At 48.7% G+C, this 19,441-nt stretch overlaps 1 protein-coding gene across 2 annotated transcripts; it reads left to right on the forward strand.

Annotated features, from left to right (window-relative positions):
• The first annotated feature begins 367 nt into the window (after window positions 1-367).
• LOC120942581 (microfibril-associated glycoprotein 4-like) lies at window positions 368-18,016 on the forward strand. Of its 2 annotated transcripts, none has more exons than XM_040355561.1 (6): window positions 368-430; window positions 3,936-4,002; window positions 7,424-7,584; window positions 14,343-14,439; window positions 16,766-16,948; window positions 17,851-18,016. In XM_040355561.1, the coding sequence occupies exons 1-6, from the start codon at window positions 425-427 to the stop codon at window positions 17,874-17,876; spliced, it is 540 nt and encodes a 179-aa protein (XP_040211495.1). In that variant the 5' UTR covers window positions 368-424; the 3' UTR covers window positions 17,877-18,016. The 2 variants fall into 2 exon arrangements, with proteins under 2 accessions (XP_040211495.1, XP_040211493.1); XM_040355559.1 differs by lacking the exon at window positions 17,851-18,016 and adding an exon at window positions 17,399-17,799 and having other exon boundaries at window positions 371-430.
• The last annotated feature ends 1,425 nt before the right edge of the window (window positions 18,017-19,441 follow it).

Consider the following 19,441-nt stretch of genomic DNA (forward strand, 5'->3'; position numbering starts at 1 on the left):
GTGCTCGCTAGATGGCAAATTAAAGGGGACGTACAGGTACGCCCATTTGCCCACCGCTGCCATTGTGCCGGCGTATATCGGCGTGCGGCGGTCGGCAAGTGGTTAACAGTTCCTTGTTGTAAACAACTCCTGACTTTTATCGTAGACAAGTGTTCCTCTTCTCTTACCCCAGAGGCACTACAGTCCAGGAAACGCCTTGTCCTCCTTTTCAGAATTTCTCAGAATTTCTTTGTAAGACTTGCTTGTTCTTTTTTAATAAGTTTTGTATCAGAGATGCTTGAAAGACTTCCCGTTATGAGAAACCGCATGGATTTCCCCAAATCTCTCCAGTTCCTCCACCTCCCTCCAATGTGCCACTTGGTCTATATATATATAGAGAGAGAGCGTCAGATGGTAAGTGGAGTAGAGAGACAACTAGACCAGCATGAAGGTAAGTCAGACCCATGTGTTCCCCTGATTTGCCCCCGTGACACTAAAGCGGGAGTTCACCCATTTATTTAATTTTTCCTCTTGTCCCCTTAGATTCCTGCTCGTTTTGTCTAGGGGAATCAGCTAGATGTTTTAAAATATGAGCCGTACTTACCCGTTTTCGAGATGCATCTTCTTCCGTCGCTTCCGGGTATGGGTCTTCGGGAGCGGGCGTTCCTTCTTGATTGATAGTCTTCCGAGAGGCTTCCGACGGTCGCATCCATCGCGTCACTAGTAGCCGAAAGAAGCCGAACGTCGGTGCGGCTCTATACTGCGCCTGCGCACCGACGTTCGGCTTCTTTCGGAAAATCGTGACGCGATGGATGCGACCGTCGGAAGACTATCAATCAAAATAGGAACGCCCATTCCCGCAGCCCATACCCGGAAGCGACGGAGAGGATGCATCTCGTAAACGGTAAGTACGGATCATATTTTAAAACAACTAGCCGATTCCCCTAGACAAAACGAGCATCCATCTAAGGGGAAAAAGTGTCATGTGCGGGTGAACCTCCGCTTTAATGTGATTGTAAACGCATTTTTCTTTTAATAACAAACACTTTGGGCCAGATTCAGGTAGATCCGCGCAATATTTGCGTGGGCAAAGGGCAACGATTTTTGCTCTGCGCCCACGCAAATATTTTGATATGCCCGCGATTCACGGAGCAGTAGCTCCGTAAATTGTGCGGGCGCTATGCTAAATAGCCCGGCGTAAGGGCGCCTAATGTAAATGATCCCGCCGGGGGCGGGAATCATTTAAATTAGGCGCGCTCCCGCGCCGAGCGAACAGCGCATGCTCCGTCGGGAAACTTTCCCGACGTGCATTGCAGCAAATGACGTCGCAAGGACGTCATTTGCTTCTAAGTGAACGTGAATGGCGTCCAGCGCCATTCACGAATCACTTACGTAAACGACATGAAATTTAAATTTCACGAGCGGGAAGGGCGGCTATACTTTAGCATTGGCTGCCCCTGCTATAGCAGGAGCAACCTTGCGCTAAAGTCGCCGTACGGAAACTCCGTACCTTGCGTGCGCAGGGCCCGCGCAACTTTTGTGAATCGGTGGTAGTATGCAATTTGCATACTATACGCCGATCACAATGGCCGCGCCCCCTAGCGGCCAACGCAAGAATGCAGCCTGAGATATGAAGGCATAAGGAGGCTTATGTCTGTCATATCCTAGGCTGCAGTCCGCGTAGCGATGTTCCTGAATCAGGGGCATTCGCTACGCGGGAGCAAAACAGCTATTGCGCCGCGCAACCTATGGTTGCGCGGGCGCAATAGCTTCTTGAATCTGGCCCTTTATACTTACCTGCTCCTGGTTTTGCACAGAGCAGCCCGGTCCTCCTCTTCTGGGGTGCCCTGCTGGCGCTCTTGAATCCCCCCCCAGCTGAGTGCCTCCATAGCAAGCCACTTGCTATCGAGGCATGCTATGGAGGCATGCTCAATCCCGGGTCGTGCTTAGACAGCTCGGCCCCACTCCATGCCCTCTGCTCTATAATTGAAAAGCAGTGTAAGTCTTGGGTAAAAACATTTATAAATAGACCCCTTAGGCTGCATTCACATCTGAGCGTAGGTAATTTTTTTCCCGGCGTTTTTTTTTTCTGCGTTCTGTCGTGCATATTCATGCTTATTTGCGCGTTTGCATACAGCGTCGTCCGACTTTTTTGTACTTCAACGTTTTTTATTTTAGCCAATAGGAAAAATGATCATCTTTTCATCACTTGTTGTCTTCTGCCTGGGTGAAAATTTCTATTGATTAAAGCGACAAAACGCCCGTAGAAAACGCTCGTTGTCGCGCTAGTCGCTTGAATCAAGCGTTTCCATTACTTTCTATGGGAAATAGAAACGCTCAAATAGCGCGGCTATACCGTCACCGCGGCTCCACGCCTCAATGTGATAGAGGTCTTATGGGCTAAGCATTTACCATTTCCGAACTTTGATGTTCGTTTGTTTTTTTAACCACTTGCCGCCCGCCAATGACAGATTGACGGCGGCAAAGTGGTTGTAGAATCCTGACCGGACGTCATATGACGTCCTCAGGATTCTTAGCCGCTGCGCGCCCCCGGGGGCGCGCATCGCGGCGATCGTTGTTGCGGGGTGTCAGTCTGACACCCCGCAACACCGATCTCGGTAAAGAGTCTCTCACGGAGACTCTTTACCACATGATCAGCCGTGTCCAATCACGGCTGATCACGATGTAAACAGGAAGAGCCGTCGATGGCTCTTCCTCACTCGTGTCTGACAGACGCGAGTAGAGGAGAGCCGATCGGCGGCTCTCCTGACAGGGGGGTTCGCGCTGATTGTTTATCAGCGCAGCCCCCCCTCGGATCGCCACATGGACCACCAGGGATGCCCACCAGGGAAGGGCAAAACAACAAAAATTGAGAGAAAAAAAGTAAAAAAAAAAAAAGTCTGAAAAAAAAAAAAAATAAAGTCTGAAAAAAAAAGTCTGGGGAAAAAAAAAAGGATGCAAAAAAAAAAGATGCCAATCAGTGCCCACAAATGGGCACTGACTGGCAACAAGTAAATCAGTGCCGCCCCACAGTGTCCATCAGTGCCGCCCCACAGTGCCCATCAGTGCCACCCCACAGTGCCCATCTGTGCCACCCCACAGTGCCCATCTGTGCCACCCCACAGTGCCCATCTGTGCCGCCCATGAGTGCCCATCTGTGCCGCCCATGAGTGCCCAGTGCTGCCCATGAGTGCCCATCAGTGCCGCCCATGAGTGCCCATCAGTGCCGCCCATGAGTGCCCATCAGTGCCAACTATGTGTGCCCATGAGTGCCGCCTATGTGTGCCCATCAGTGCCGCATACCAGCGCCGCCAATCAGTGCCACCTCATCTGTGCCCGTCAGTACTACCTCGTCGATGTCCATCAGTGCCATGTCATCTGTGCCCATCAGTGCCACCATATCAGTGCCCATAATTGAAAGAGAAAACTTACTTATTTACAAAAAAATTACAGAAAAAAATAAAAACTTAATTTTTTTCAAAATTTTCGGTCTTCTTTTAGTTGTTGCGCAAAAAAAAAAATCGCAGAGGTGATCAAATACCACCAAAAGAAAGCTCTATTTGTGGGTAAAAAAGGACGCCAATTTTGTTTGGGTACAATGTAGCATGACCGCGCAATTGTCATTCAAAGTGCGACAGTGCTGAAAGCTGAAAATTGGCTTGGGCAGGAAGGTGCGTAAGTGCCTGGTATGGAAGTGGTTAATTCCGCTTTGCTACATTTATCGGATGAAAAATACATCCCCGTTTTGTCGCGTTTGGGGTGCCATTTACAACCAATTGGCACCACAAGCGCCATGAGCCTTTTTTCACGCATTTCATAAATGAGCGCAAAATTGCGCTCACAACCGCCTAATTTTATATATCTGTGTGATGTTGACGTCATTGATATGGTGGCGATCTTTTATTGTTTGATATAGATGTGACAGGCCCTCTTTACCAATCCACGTTTCTCTCTAGATCCTGATGATTTTCTTCTTGTGGCAATTTCACCGCGTCAGCGGAAGCCCCGCCCATCCATCACCAGGTAAATTATTCCGGAAGATCGGTGTCACGTGATTGATATGAAGGACGGAAATGTTAATTATAGGAAAATGTCCCGGGGCAACCAATTTAATGGAGCTCAATAATTACAGTTTTATTTCATTGTAACATAAAGAGAGATTTTTTGGTGGAATTTTTAAGATGCAAGAAATACAAAAATGTAGAAAAATATATAAATTTAATAGATTAAAAGTTCAATTTACCGTATATACTCGAGTATAAGCCAAGGCGCCTAATTTTACCACAAAAAACTGGGAAAACCTATTGACTCGAGTATAAGTCTAGGGTGTCTATATGCATGCCTCAATGTGTCCATGCCTCACTGTGTGCATGCCTCACTGTGCCCATGCCTCACTGTGTCCATGCCTCACTGTGTGCATGCCTCACTGTGCCCATGCCTCACTGTGCCCATGCTTCACTGTGTCCATGCCTCACTGTGCCCATGCCTCACTGTGCCCATGCCTCACTGTGTCCATGCCTCACTGTGCCCATGCTTCATTGTGTCCATGCCTCACTGTGTCCATGCCTCACTGTGTCCATGCCTCACTGTGTCCATGCCTCACTGTGCCCATGCCTCTCTGTGTCCATGCCTCACTGTGTCCATGTCTCACTGTGTCCATGCCTCACTTTACCGCACTGTGTCCATGTGCATGCCTCACTGTGCCCATGCCTCACTGTGCCAATGCCTCACTGTGTCCATGCCTCACTTTGCCTCACTGTGTCCATGCCTCACTGTGTCCATGCCTCACTTTACCTCACTGTTTCCATGTCCATGCCTCACTGTGTCCATGCCTCACTGTGTCCATGCCTCACTGTGCCCATGCCTCACTGTGTCCATGCCTCACTGTGTCCATGACTAGACTTACGTTTAACATGGGAGTATATAGGAAGGGTGCCCGGGTTTGAAAAATTGGTTTCTTTGCTGGCCGTAGGTCCCCCAGACAGCAAACTTTGCACACTTGTAGAGGAGTACTGGGGCTACATTATTGCCAAGTTGCAGGTCCAGGGGAAATACGGCCGGTACCGCGTCCCCAAATTTACCAGAGAAATGACCGTTTAACATGGGAGTCTATGGAAGGGGTGCCCGACTTTGAAAAATCAGTGCTCCTCGGCCGTAGGTTACCTGGACAACAAACTTTTCACACTTGCAGAGGAAGAAAGGGGCTATATGTGTACCAAGTTTGGGGTCCATGGGACCTACCGCTGGCCGGTACCGGGTCCCCAAATTCCCGGGAGATCAGGCGCAAAAAGGTGAAATCCGAGGGGGGCATTTTCAGCACAAAAACAAAATGTGCTGAAAAGTGAAAACCTCGGCTTATACTCGAGTATATACGGTAAATGAATACATTGAATACATTCAACATTTGATCTTGATATATAAACAGAAAGCGCAAGCTGATTGGGTCTCTACATGTTTCACCATTTCAATGGCTTCTTCAGGAGAACTTTAATATCCGGCACTGTATATAAGAGCACTATAATAGAGAATAAAGATTTAGACCAATATAAAAACACACAAGAAATTTTTAACCACTTACCCCCCGGACCATATTGCTGCCCAAAGACCAGAGTACTTTTTGCGATTCGGGACTGCGTCGCTTTAACAGACAATTGCGCGGTCGTGCGACGTGGCTCCCAAACAAAATTGGCGTCCTTTTTTTCCCACAAATAGAGCTTTCTTTTGGTGGTATTTGATCACCTCTGCGTTTGTTTTTTTTTGCGCTATAAACAAAAATAGAACGACAATTTTGAAAAAAATGAATATTTTTTACTTTTTGCTATAATAAATATCCCCCAAAAATATATAAAAAAACATTTTTTTTCCTCAGTTTAGGCCGATACGTATTCTTCTACATATTTTTCGTAAAAAAAATCGCAATAAGCGTTTATTGATTGGTTTGCGCAAAAGTTATAGCGTTTACAAAATAGGGGGTATTTTTATGGCATTTTTATTAATATTTTTTTTACTAGTAATGGCGGCGATCGGCGATTTTTTTTTCGGTATTGCGACATTATGGCGGACACTTCGGACATTTTTGACACATTTTTGGGACCATTGGCATTTTTATAGCGATCAGTGCTATAAAAATGCATTAGATTACTATAAAAATGCCACTGGCAGTGAAGGGGTTAACACTAGGGGGCGTGGAAGGGGTTAAGTATGCCTGGGTGTGTTCTAACTGTGGGGGGGGGGGTGGCCTCACTTGGGGAAACACTGATTTTCTGTTCATACATTGTATGAACAGAAAATCAGCATTTCCCCTGCTGACAGGAACGAGAGCTGTGTGTTTACACACACAGCTCCCGTTCCCCGCTCTGTACCGAGCGATCGCGTGTGCCCGGCGGCGATCGCGCCCGCCGGGCACACGCACGGGAGTCGGGGGCGAGCGGGGGGCGCGCGCGCGCGCCTCCGGCGGCGCGCGTGCGCCCCTAGTGGCGGCTAAAGGGTAGGACGTCCATTTACGTGGTCTCGCCTAGGAGAGCCACCTTGTGGACGTAAAATGACGGTGCGGCGACGGCAAGTGGTTAAATAAGACAGATACAAATGAATTACAATCTCCCAAATTTGACAGAAGACATACACCACACTACAGTGGTTCAAGTCAATGGAAAGGAAGATAATTCGTTCCGCATTGACTTCTATGGCATGCAATAACGCATGTGGCCAGAGTGGGGGGGGGGGGCACCAGGGAGCCTCAGAAATACTAGGGACAGCTCAGCTGATCTCGGAAACCCTCGGAAAAGTTTGGGAACAGAGTATTTCCAAGTATTTCTGAGTGATTACGAGTATTTCCAAATGGCTCGGAATGGCTCCAAACTGTTCCGAGTGTCACCGGCACCCCCACCCCTCAGGCCAACAACTGACAACTGACAACTCATGGGGCCCCCGGGCATTAGAAGATTATGGGGCCCCCGGGCTTACAGATGGCCACCACGTCAGGAGGCAGTGCAGAGGCGGGGCACCTAAAATCTCGGGATTTTCACATCAAACGCATGTCAGTTTCTGACATATCAGGGACAGGTGTAAAAAAAAACACACAGATTTTTACACACTGTCCCTGGTTTTACTGAGCCTGGCAACCCGGATGGGGCCCCCTAGTGGCATGGGGCCCTCTGGGCAGTGCCCGAGAGCCTCAATGGTCAGTCCGCCCCTGGGTGTGGGATTATTTTACTGGGGTTGGGCCAGCTCCTGGTGGCAGGAAAAGGTTCTAATGGGGGAGGAGACTGCAGGGGTGGGGGCAGCAGACAGAGAAGCGTCAGACCTCAGGAGACATCTCTGTTTCGAGGCAATTCTCTGAGAAAACAAAGAAAGCTAATCACAGGCACCAATATAAATCTCTACTCTAATCATCTGAGGAATATCCCAATTCTGGTGATTTATCTTTTCTTCCATCAATCCTCAGCAATTACACATAAACCGGAGGCGGACTGGTTCCCGCTGGACTGTCAGGAGATTCGGGATCATGGTCAGCAAGCTGATGGTGTATATATCATCTACCCACAAGGAGCACAGCGCCCCCTGCCTGTCTATTGTGACATGACCACTGATGGGAGGATCTGGACGGTGAGAGGAATATATGGACCGCACCTAAAAATGTTATTTGTGACTCTTTAGGAGCAATGTACTGAAAAAAAATAAAAAACGATCAAGTTAAATTGATACATTGGGGTTAATTTACTAAAACTGGAGAGTGCAAAATCTGGTGCAGCTCTGCATGGGGAGCCAATCAGCTTCTAACTTCAGCTTGTTCTATTAACCACTTAGGGACCGCCTCCTGCACATATACGTCGGCAGAATGGCACGGCTGGGCACAAGCACGTCCAGGTACGTCCTTCTTTAAGTGCCCGCCGCGACCCGGTCCGAAGCTCCGCGACCGCGGGAACCTGCGGACCCGATCGCCGATGGAGACCCGCGATCGGTCCCCGGAGCTGAAGAACAGGGGAGAGCCGTGTGTAAACACAGCTTCCCCGCTCTTCACTGTGGCGCCGTCATTGATCGTGTGTTCCCTTAAATAGGGAACCACAATCAATGACGTCACACCTACAGCCACACCCCCCTAGAAACACAAATGAGGTCACACATAACCCCTTCAGCGCCCCCTTGTTGTTAACTCCCAAACTGCAATTGTAATTTTCACAGTAATCGGTGCATTTTTAATGCACTTTTTGCTGTGAAAATGCCAATGGTCCCAAAAATGTGTCAAAATTGTCCGAAGTGTCCGCCATAATGTCGCAGTCACGGAAAAAATCGCTGATCGCCGCCATTAGTAGTAAAACAATTTTTTTTTATAAAAATGCAATAAAGCTATCCCTTATTTTGTAAACGCTATAAATTTTGCGCAAACCAATCGATAAACGCTTATTGCGATTTTTTTTACCAAAAATAGGTAGAAGAATACGTATCGGCCTAAACTGAGGAATTTTTTTTTTATATATATATATATATATATATATATATATATATATATATATATATTTTGGGGGATATTTATTATAGCAAAAAGTTAAAAATATTCATTTTTTTCAAAATTGTCGCTCTATTTTTGTTTATAGCGCAAAAAATTAAAACCGCAGAGGTGATCAAATACCACCAAAAGAAAGCTCTATTTGTGGGGAAAAAAGGACGCCAATTTTGTTTGGGAGCCACGTCGCACGACCGCGCAATTGTCAGTTAAAGCGACGCAGTGCCGAATCGCAAAAACTGGCCAGGTCCTTTAGCTGCCTAAAGGTCCGGGTCTTAAGTGGTTAAGCTTTGGCAAAAAAAAAAAAACCTGGAAGCTGATTGGTTTCTGCACCAGATTTTGCACTCTCTGGGCCAGATTCAAGAAGCTATTGCGCCCGCGCAACCATAGGTTGCGCGGCGCAATAGCTGTTTTGCTCCCGCGTAGCGAATGCCCCTGATTCAGGAACATCGCTACGCGGACTGCAGCCTAGTATATGACAGACATAAGCCTCCTTATGCCTTCATATCTCAGGCTGCATTCTTGCGTTGACCGCTAGGGGGCGCGGCCATTGTGATCGGCGTATAGTATGCAAATTGCATACTACCACCGATTCACAAACGTTGCGCGGGCCCTGCGCACGCAAGGTACGGAGTTTCCGTACGGCGACTTTAGCGCAAGGTTGCTCCTGCTATAGCAGGGGCAGCCAATGCTAAAGTATAGCCGCCCTTCCCACTCGTGAAATTTAAATTTCACGTCGTTTACGTAAGTGAATCGTGAATGGCGCTGGACGCCATTCACGTTCACTTAGAAGCAAATGACGTCCTTGCGACGTCATTTGCCGCAATGCACGTCGGGAAAGTTTCCCGACGGAGCATGCGCTGTTCGCTCGGCGCGGGAGCACGCCTAATTTAAATGATTCCCGCCCCCGGCGGGATCATTTACATTAGGCGCCCTTAAGCCGGGCTATTTAGCATATCGCCCGCGCAATTTACGGAGCTACTGCTCCGTGAATCGCGGGCAAATCGAAATATTTGCGTGGGCGCAGAGCAAACATCGTTGCCCTTTGCCCACGCAAATATTGCGCGGATCTACCTGAATCTGGCCCTCTGATTTTAGTAGATCAACTCCATTGCATTGGCTAATTGGATAGATTCGCATTGCTTTCTGAACCAATCAGGTCCCTTTAGGCAAAAAGCAGCTTTGGAAAAAAATTCAGAACTCCAAGGCACTGATCACATGATCTCTGCTGAAGGGGATTGGAGACTGAGGTTATCCCAACTCCAGCCAATCAACAGCTCTGCCTAAACTCTTCCCATTTCAGGGATGGTGGGACCTAAGTTCTTGTAATTGGTCACATGGCCACCAAAAGGTTAAAGCGGTGTCCCGCCCCCAAAAAAAATAAAAAATAAAAGCCAGCAGGTACACATACTGCAGCTGATGGCTTTTAATAAATGGACACTTACCTGTTTCGGGAGTCCAGCGATGTCGGCACCCGCAGCTGATGTTTCCATCAGCTGTCGGGTGTTGCCGCCTCCATTGTGAGTAAGAGTGCCCGGCAGTGTAGCCTTTCAGCTTCATGCCGGCAACCCTACTGGCTCGGCGCCTGGGGGAGGAGCCCCGCGTGACATCACAGCAGGGACTCCCGGAAGTGGGAAAGGATATCTGTCAAAGACAGGTATGCTGTCCCCCCCTCCCCCCCAAAAGGTGCCAATAGTGGCACCAGGGGGGGGAATCCAATGAGCGGAAGTTCCAATTTTGGGTGGGACTCCACTTTAAGGACATCAACACTCTGGTACTTGTGAATTGAGAAAGATGGATAGTTAGGACGAGTTTGATTACAATACAGTGAAACCTTGGATTGCGAGTAACGCGGTTAACGAGAGTTTCGCAATACAAGCATTTTTTTTTTTAAATCCTGACTCAGTTTGCCAGTGTTGTCTCGCAAAACAAGCGGGATACAAGCCACAGCGGTGTGCAGTACCGCATTTGGCCAGAAGGGCGGGGCGCTGTCAGGTCACCTGAGGCCAGGTGACAAGTGCACCCGGTAGGGGTCAGGGATGCACCACAGGGAAGTGAATCCTATGGCCGACTGCTGCTAGCAGAGACGAAGCGTGAACCTAAGATCACCCAGGGCGCGGAGTCTAAGACCCAGTCTTGTATTCACCAGAGCCTTTGATGGTAAGGATGGTCTTGGCCGCGACTGGGTCCAGGTCGCATCCCCGAGATTCCTCAAGTCACACTCCGCAGGGAGAAAGGGGAAGCAGTCAGCAGGACAAACCGTGGTGATGGGCAAGCCGAGGTCAGGGCAACAGGCAGACAAGCATAACCGTGGAACATGCAAATAGTCAGGGGCACAGGCAGACAGGGAAGTCGGGGACAAGCCAAAACGGTACACGGAAGATGATCGTAGCACTCTGCAACCAGGAACTAGCGATTACACTGCAGACAGGAACTAAGCATAGGAACACTGTTGAACAGCACTGCAGACCTGTAGAGCAACGGTTAATATAGGCTTCCTGGGATGGACTAGGGTGGAGCCATACAGGAAGAGGAAGTGATAAAAAGGGAAACCAGAACAGGGTCAGCCTCTAATGAAGACATGGAGATCAGGTAAGCAGACAGACTTGATGCATATTCATGACAGTACCCTCCCTCTTAAGGCCCCTCCCCCTCCCCAGCCTGGAGCCAGGGCTAAAGGGGAATCCCAGAAGAAACCTCCTTGACAAATGGGGCGCAAAGATCTCAGATGCAGAAATCCAAGACGCCTCCTCAGGACCAAATCTTCTCCAAAGCACAAGGTACTGAAGAATGCCTCTGCAGAGACGAGAATCCAGAACTTGAGTATCCTCATTGACCAGAACCGAAGTAGGGACAGGAGGAGAGGATTTATTGAGGACCAAAGGCCTTTTAGAAATAAGTAAGGGCATGAGAGGGTCAACAGGAATCCGAGGAGGATCAAGCAGACCCTTAAAGATGAACTGGGGATTAAGCACAGGACCATCAGACTGGGCAGAGGTCAGAGGAACCCTGAAGTCAGGTTGGTTAGAAGGTGAGAGGGCACAGGAGTCAAGCTGGATAGCAGGGAAACCAGCAGAATGCAGAGAGCCCTGAAAACAAGGTAGAAAACCCCATTTGGCCGAATGAGGCAATCTATCCAAAGGATGGATTGAGCCCCTTAGACGGGTTGCAGGAGGGCCTGAACAAGAAAAGGTAGGAGGCTCACTGGGCATGGGCTGACCTGGCATAGCTGATGCAGGGGCCGATTGAATAGCATAGTCAGGTGTAGTGATTACCCGAATCGCATCACAAGGCGTAGTGACTGCAGAACTCGCAGACAAGTTAGCCTGGCTGTGCGTTTTAGGGACTGTCAACGGTAAACTGGAGTGAATGATCAGCTCAGGTTCACAGACAGGCTCCTCATCCAGAGTGCTACATTGGCTAGAAAGTGCATCAGCCTGACTATTGCAGGACACATTCCGGACACCACTATATGTGGTAGGACGAGCAAAAGATTCTAGAATGGTGGCAACAGGAAGTTTCTCTTTTGGGGCAACCTTGGGTAGGCAAGACGTGGAACAGGAGGGACCCCAAGCCAGGATCTGTCCGGCAGTCCAGTCAATGTGAGGAGAATGGAGTCTTAACCAAGGAAGACCCAAAACGATAGGAGCTGAGGTCTTAGGTAGAACAAGGAAGGATATCCACTCCTGGTGAAGTGTGCCTACTGACATCTTAACAGGGACTGTCTGGAAGCGAATAGGACCCCCCGGGAGAACAGTGCCATCAATCGCCGAGACCACCAATGGTGTGGTGAGGGGCAAAAGGGTAAGTCTCATGGACGATGCGATTTCCCAGTCTATGAAATTGCCAGCGGCTCCGGAATCCAGATATGCCGAGACTGAAAGAGAAGAAGCACCAAAATGAAGGGACACAGGAAGAAAAAGACGAGAAGGTGAAGGAGATATTTCTGGACCCAATACTCCACCTTCCAGATGTATTGAACCCGAGCGTTTCTCGGGGCGAAGAGGGCAAGTGTCACGAAAATGACTTTTGCCCCCACAGTATAGACACAGGCCTAGAGTTCTGCGCCTGGCACGTTCCTCAGGGGATAGCCTGGTCCGACCCAGCTGCATGGGTTCCTCAGTTGGCAAGGGATACTCCACGGGTCGAAGAGAGGGGAACTCAGGCTGACTAAGGGCCAAGGGATGTTGGCGTCGCTTTTCTAGGGTCCTTTCCTGAAAGCGAATATCGATCTGATTACACAAGGAGATCACTCCGTCCAGATCAGTGGGGATGGTTCTTCCTGCTAGTTCATCCTTCACTCTATCAGATAGGCCATGCAAAAAGGTTGCGACTAAGGCCTCATTGTTCCAGCTCAGTTCAGCTGAGTGGATACGGAACTGAAGAGAATATTGTCCCACTGAACGGGAATCTTGGCGGAGACGTAAAAGGGCGCTGGCTGCTGAAGAAACACGAGCCGGTTCTTCATAGATATTCTGAAAAAGTTTCAAGAAAACAGGCAGGCTAGAAACCACTGGATCATTCAATTCCCACAGAGGGGCAGCCCAGGCTAAGGCTTCCCCGGAGAGGAGAGAAATGATATAGGCTATCTTGGCCCGATCAGACAAGAAGTACTGGGGCAGGAGCTCAAAATGAATAGTGCATTGGCTAAGGAATCCCCTGCAGGCTTTGGAGTCTCCAGAAAAACGGATTGGAGGTGATAACTTCAGTGAATGCGACTCTGCGACTGGTGCAACAGGTGCAGCTGCTGGTTGTACTTGGGGTTGCGGATTCGGGGTTCCCAGCGAGGTCTGAAGCTGATCAAAGCGGGAAGCCAGATCCTGAAGGAAACGCATCACCTGATCCTGATTAGCTTCATGCGTCTCGAGTCTGCGAACAATGCACTGTAATGGATCATCTGCGGGGAGCGGCATGTCGGCCGGATTCATGGCTGTTCAAACTGTCAGGTCACCTGAGGCCAGGTGACAAGTGCACCCGGTAGGGGTCAGGGATGCACCACAGGGAAGTGAATCCTATGGCCGACTGCTGCTAGCAGAGACGAAGCGTGAACCTAAGATCACCCAGGGCGCGGAGTCTAAGACCCAGTCTTGTATTCACCAGAGCCTTTGATGGTAAGGATGGTCTTGGCCGCGACTGGGTCCAGGTCGCATCCCCGAGATTCCTCAAGTCACACTCCGCAGGGAGAAAGGGGAAGCAGTCAGCAGGACAAACCGTGGTGATGGGCAAGCCGAGGTCAGGGCAACAGGCAGACAAGGATAACCGTGGAACATGCAAATAGTCAGGGGCACAGGCAGACAGGGAAGTCGGGGACAAGCCAAAACGGTACACGGAAGATGATCGTAGCACTCTGCAACCAGGAACTAGCGATTACACTGCAGACAGGAACTAAGCATAGGAACACTGTTGAACAGCACTGCAGACCTGTAGAGCAACGGTTAATATAGGCTTCCTGGGATGGACTAGGGTGGAGCCATACAGGAAGAGGAAGTGATAAAAAGGGAAACCAGAACAGGGTCAGCCTCTAATGAATACATGGAGATCAGGTAAGCAGACAGACTTGATGCATATTCATGACAGGCGCCGGAGCCGATCGGAACAACTCAGATCCCGAGGGTTTCAGCCAAGCTGTCCCAAATATTTCTGAGGCTCTCCGGCGCCCCCCCCACCTCTGGCCACATGCGGTATTGCATGCCATAGAAGTCAATGCGGAACCAATTATTTTCGTTTCCGTTGACTTCTATGGGGAAACTCGCTTTCATATGCAAGTACTTTGGATATCAAGCATTCGCCTGGGACGGATTTTTCTCGTATTTTGAGGTTCCACTGTATAGATCCACTTTAATATGGTCTTCCTTGGCAGGTGTTCCAGAAACGTCTGGATGGCTCGATGGACTTCCAGCAATCATGGCAGGACTATGTGAATGGGTTCGGGAACGCCGATGGGGAGTACTGGTTGGGTAAACTCTTTTCTCTAATATCTGTCCAATCTCTTCCGTCATTCCTCACATATTGGATGGACAATCATTAACAGGCTGTACATGTTTCCCAATCTGGGATCAGCCAATGGCAGGAAGAGTTGAGTATAAGTCAATTTTCCCTTTGCAAATACATTTTTCCAAACCATGGTTAATGAGGTGAAGAAGTATGAACTTCAATCATCCAATCATGTACAAGCAGAAATTATTTTTTTCTCCACTCATGATTGGGAATTCTTTAAGACTTTAGTTACATAACGGGGCAAATTTCTTAGTCATGGGACCTCTGACTTGAAGGGAAGATCTCTGACTCGAGGGGAAGATCTCTGACTTGAAGGGGAATCTCTGAAGTGATTGGGAGGCTCTGAAATGATGGGAGGACCTCTGACTCGAATGAAAGATCTCTGACTTAAAGGGGGGATCTCTGACTTTAAGGGGGTGGCTCTGAAGTGATGGGGGACTTCTGACTTGAAGGGGAGCTCTGGCTTGAAGGGGGATCTCTAAAATGATGGGAGATCTCTGACTTGAAGGGGGGACCTCTGACTTTAAGGGGGTGGCTCTGAAGTGATGGGAGGACCTCTTACTTGGAGGCTGGCTCTGAAGTGATGGGAGGACCTCTTACTTAGAGAGGGGCTCTGAAGTGATGGGAGGACCTCTTACTTGGAGGCTGGCTCTGAAGTGATGGGAGGACCTCTTACTTGGAGGCTGGCTCTGAAGTGATGGGAGGACCTCTTACTTGGAGGCTGGCTCTGAAGTGATGGGAGGACCTCTTACTTAGAGAGGGGCTCTGAAGTGATGGGAGGACCTCTTACTTAGAGAGGGGCTCTGAAGTGATGGGAGGACCTCTTACTTGGGGGCTGGCTCTGAAGGGATGGGGGACTTCTGACTTGAAGGGGGAGCTCTGGCTTGAAGGGGGAGCTCTAAAATGATGGGAGATCTCTGACTTGAAGGGGGACCTCTGACTTTAAGGGGGTGGCTCTGAAGTGATGGGGGGACCTCTGACTTTAAGGGAAGATCTCTGACTCGAGGGGAAGATCTCTGACTTGAAGGGGAATCTCTGAAGTGATTGGGAGGCTCTGAAATGATGGGAGGACCTCTGACTCGAATGAAAGATCTCTGACTTAAAGGGGGGATCTCTGACTTTAAGGGGGTGGCTCTGAAGTGATGGGGGACTTCTGACTTGAAGGGGAGCTCTGGCTTGAAGGGGGGATCTCTAAAATGATGGGAGATCTCTCACTTGAAGGGGGGACCTCTGACTTTAAGGGGGTGGCTCTGAAGTGATGGGAGGACCTCTTACTTGGAGGCTGGCTCTGAAGTGATGGGAGGACCTCTTACTTAGAGAGGGGCTCTGAAGTGATGGGAGGACCTCTTACTTGGAGGCTGGCTCTGAAGTGATGGGAGGACCTCTTACTTGGAGGCTGGCTCTGAAGTGATGGGAGGACCTCTTACTTGGAGGCTGGCTCTGAAGTGATGGGAGGACCTCTTACTTAGAGAGGGGCTCTGAAGTGATGGGAGGACCTCTTACTTAGAGAGGGGCTCTGAAGTGATGGGAGGACCTCTTACTTGGGGGCTGGCTCTGAAGGGATGGGGGACTTCTGACTTGAAGGGGGAGCTCTGGCTTGAAGGGGGAGCTCTAAAATGATGGGAGATCTCTGACTTGAAGGGGGGACCTCTGACTTTAAGGGGGTGGCTCTGAAGTGATGGGGGGACCTCTGACTTTAAGGGGGTGGCTCTGAAGTGATGGGGGGACCTCTGACTTTAAGGGGGTGACTCTGAACTGATGGGGAGGACCTCTTACTTGGAGGCTGGCTCTGAAGTCATGGGAGGACCTCTTACTTAGAGAGGGACTCTGAAGTGATGGGAGGACCTCTTACTTAGAGAGGGGCTTTGAAGTGATGGAAGGACCTCTTACTTAGAGAGGGACTCTGAAGTGATGGGAGGACCTCTTACTTGGAGGCTGACTCTGAAGTGATGGGAGGACCTCTTACTTGGAGGCTGACTCTGAAGTGATGGGGGACTTCTGACTTGAAGGGGAGCTTTGGCTTGAAGGAGGGAGCTCTGAATTGATGGGGAGGACCTCTGACTTGAAGGGGGGGGGGGCTCTGATGTGATGGGGGGACCTTTGATGTACAGTGAATGTCATCAAGGGGGTTGTGTGCTTTTCCCCAGGTTCCCCATTGATAGGTATTTGCCTGTTATACATTGTAGACTAAGGGGGTCTTGGGACTTGCACACCTTTATAGGGATCTGGTTCCTTCCTCTGGGCTCTTGCCTGTACATGTTGCCATCTTTTCTATTTCGGTTCCAGGGTTACAGAACATTTACCTGTTGACAATGAACAGAGAGTATGAACTGAGGGTGGAGCTGGAAGACACGTTGGGGGACACAGCCTTCGCCCAGTATGGCAACTTCAGCCTTTCCCGTAATGCCCTGAACCCGGAGAACGATGGATACAGGCTGTACCTGGGAGCGTTCACTGATGGTGAAGCAGGTAACCCACCTTGGCCATGGTGTCTTTGGGAAACACGGAACCCATTAGAACCCCCAGCTGTAATTTTATTAGGAAAGTGCAAATTTGAATTGAGGCCATGGGGGCGTCCACCTACAACTGCGGGTCTCCAGAAATGATTTCTTTAATAGAGTAATTACAAATCTGGACGCCAATATTATAAAGATGACTTATTTCTTTGTAGCCCTGATGAAGGCCCCCTAGGAACCCCCGAAATGAGTTGGATTTTCCTGCAGAAACACTGTGACAAGTAAACTTCATACTGACTGTCAACCTTACGTTGGCGTTTTCTTTTTTTAAACAATAAAAACTTGGCAGAGGAGCTAACCCTTCCCCACTTCATCCACAACAAACAGATATAAAAAGAATTTGGTTTGAGGTCAGGACTGATGGGACAGTAAAATAAACTGACCGTGTCTTTTCATTGCCCAGGTGATGCCTTGACTGCTCACGTCGGTCACATGTTCTCCACTTATGACAATGACCAAGATGGGGACATCCAAAACTGTGCGGCCTACTGGGGCGGCGGCTTCTGGTACCACTCGCAGAGCTGCGGCGGCGTTGGACTTAATGGCCGCTACACAGCAATCAAACCGCTTCATCACGCTTTTTTCTGGTCGACTTGGGTGGACCTCCCTGAGACTCTGCGGGCCAGCCAGATGAAGATGAGGAGGGCCCCCAACTAGATGGTGGGGGAGGGGTTTTGGACTCCCATATGGGACACAATAACATAGGAGGTGCACCCTATGGGATGGAAGTAGCTCAGAGCAGTCCCAGACTATTGATGATGTATTCAATGTCATAGCAAGCCAATAAATACAAAGTACAATGTACCACTGCCAGCCTGAGACTGTTATTGATTACACTTTTTTTTCTCATATCAGATGATTATGAACAAGAGAACCAGTAGAGGGCAGCATACACCATTTCCTCATATCAGATGATTATTAAGAAGAGAACCAGTAGAGGGCAGCATACACCATTTCCTCATATCAGATGATTGTGAACAAGAGCACCAGTAGAGGGCAGCATACACCATTTCCTCATATCAGATGATTATGAACAAGAGAACCAGTAGAGGGCAGCATGCACCATCTTCCCATATTAGATGATTATTAACAAGAGAACCAGTAGAGGGCAGCATACAACATTTCCTCATATCAGATGATTATTAACAAGAAAACCTGCAGAGGGCACCAAACACCATCTTCTCACATTAGATGCGTATTAACAATAGAACCTGCAGAGGGCAGCATACACCATCTCCTCACATCTGATGATAATTAACAAGAGAACCAGTAGAGGGCAGCATACACCATCTCCTCATATCAGTGAACTTCAATACTATTTGGTCACATATATAGCTATCTTAATGTATCGCCCTGGAGTGGGTTTTTTCATGGTATTTCCTCATGCCCTTTTGTACTATTAATGTCTTTAAAATCAATAAAAAATATTGAACATGAAACAATAGAACCACTAGATGGCGGCATATAACATTTTCTCTTATGCAATGGTTATTACCAAGAGAACAATTAGAGGTCAGCATATACCATTTCCTCATATCAGAAGGTTATTAACAAGAGCGCCAGTATAGGGGGCGTCATACACCGTCCCCTCATATCAGAAATCACCATTTTCTCTCGTTATCACCAAGAGAACCAGTAGAGGGCGGCATATACCATCTCCTCATATCATAGAGTTACTACCAAGAGAACCAGAAGAGAGCAGCATATACCATCTCCTCATATCAGAGGGTTACTACCAAGAGAACCAGAAGAGAGCAGCATATACCATCTCCTCATATCATAGGGTAACTACCAAGAGAACCAGAAGAGAGCAGCATATACCATTTCCTCATATCAGAAGGTTATTAACAAGAGCGCCAGTATAGGGGGTGTCATACACCATCTCCTCATATCAGAAATCACCATTTTCTCATTTCCAATCGTTATCACCAAGAGAACCAGTAGAGGGCGGCATATACCATCTCCTCATATCATAGGGTTACTACCAAGAAAACCAGTAGAGGGCAGCATATACCATCTCCTCATATCAGAGGGTTACTACCAAGAGAACCAGTAGAGGGCGGCATATACCATCTCCTCATATCATAGGGTTACTACCAAGAAAACCAGTAGAGGGTGGCATATACCATCTCCCCATATCAGAGGGTTACTACCAAGAGAAGCACAAGAGGGCAGCATATACCATCTCCTCATATCAGAGGGTTACTACCAAGAGAACCAGTAGAGGGCGGCATATACCATCTCCTCATATCATAGAGTTACTACCAAAAGAACCAGTAGAGGGCGGCATATACCATCTCCTCATATCATAGAGTTACTACCAAGAGAACCAGTAGAGGGCGGCATATACCATCTCCTCAAATCATAGAGTTAATACCAAGAGAACTAGTAGAGGGCGGCATATACCATCTCCTCATATCATAGAGTTACTACCAAGAGAACTAGT

The sequence above is a fragment of the Rana temporaria genome, chromosome 6 (genome assembly GCF_905171775.1).
Source record: "Rana temporaria chromosome 6, aRanTem1.1, whole genome shotgun sequence".
In the NCBI taxonomy this organism is placed as follows: Eukaryota; Metazoa; Chordata; class Amphibia; order Anura; family Ranidae; genus Rana; species Rana temporaria.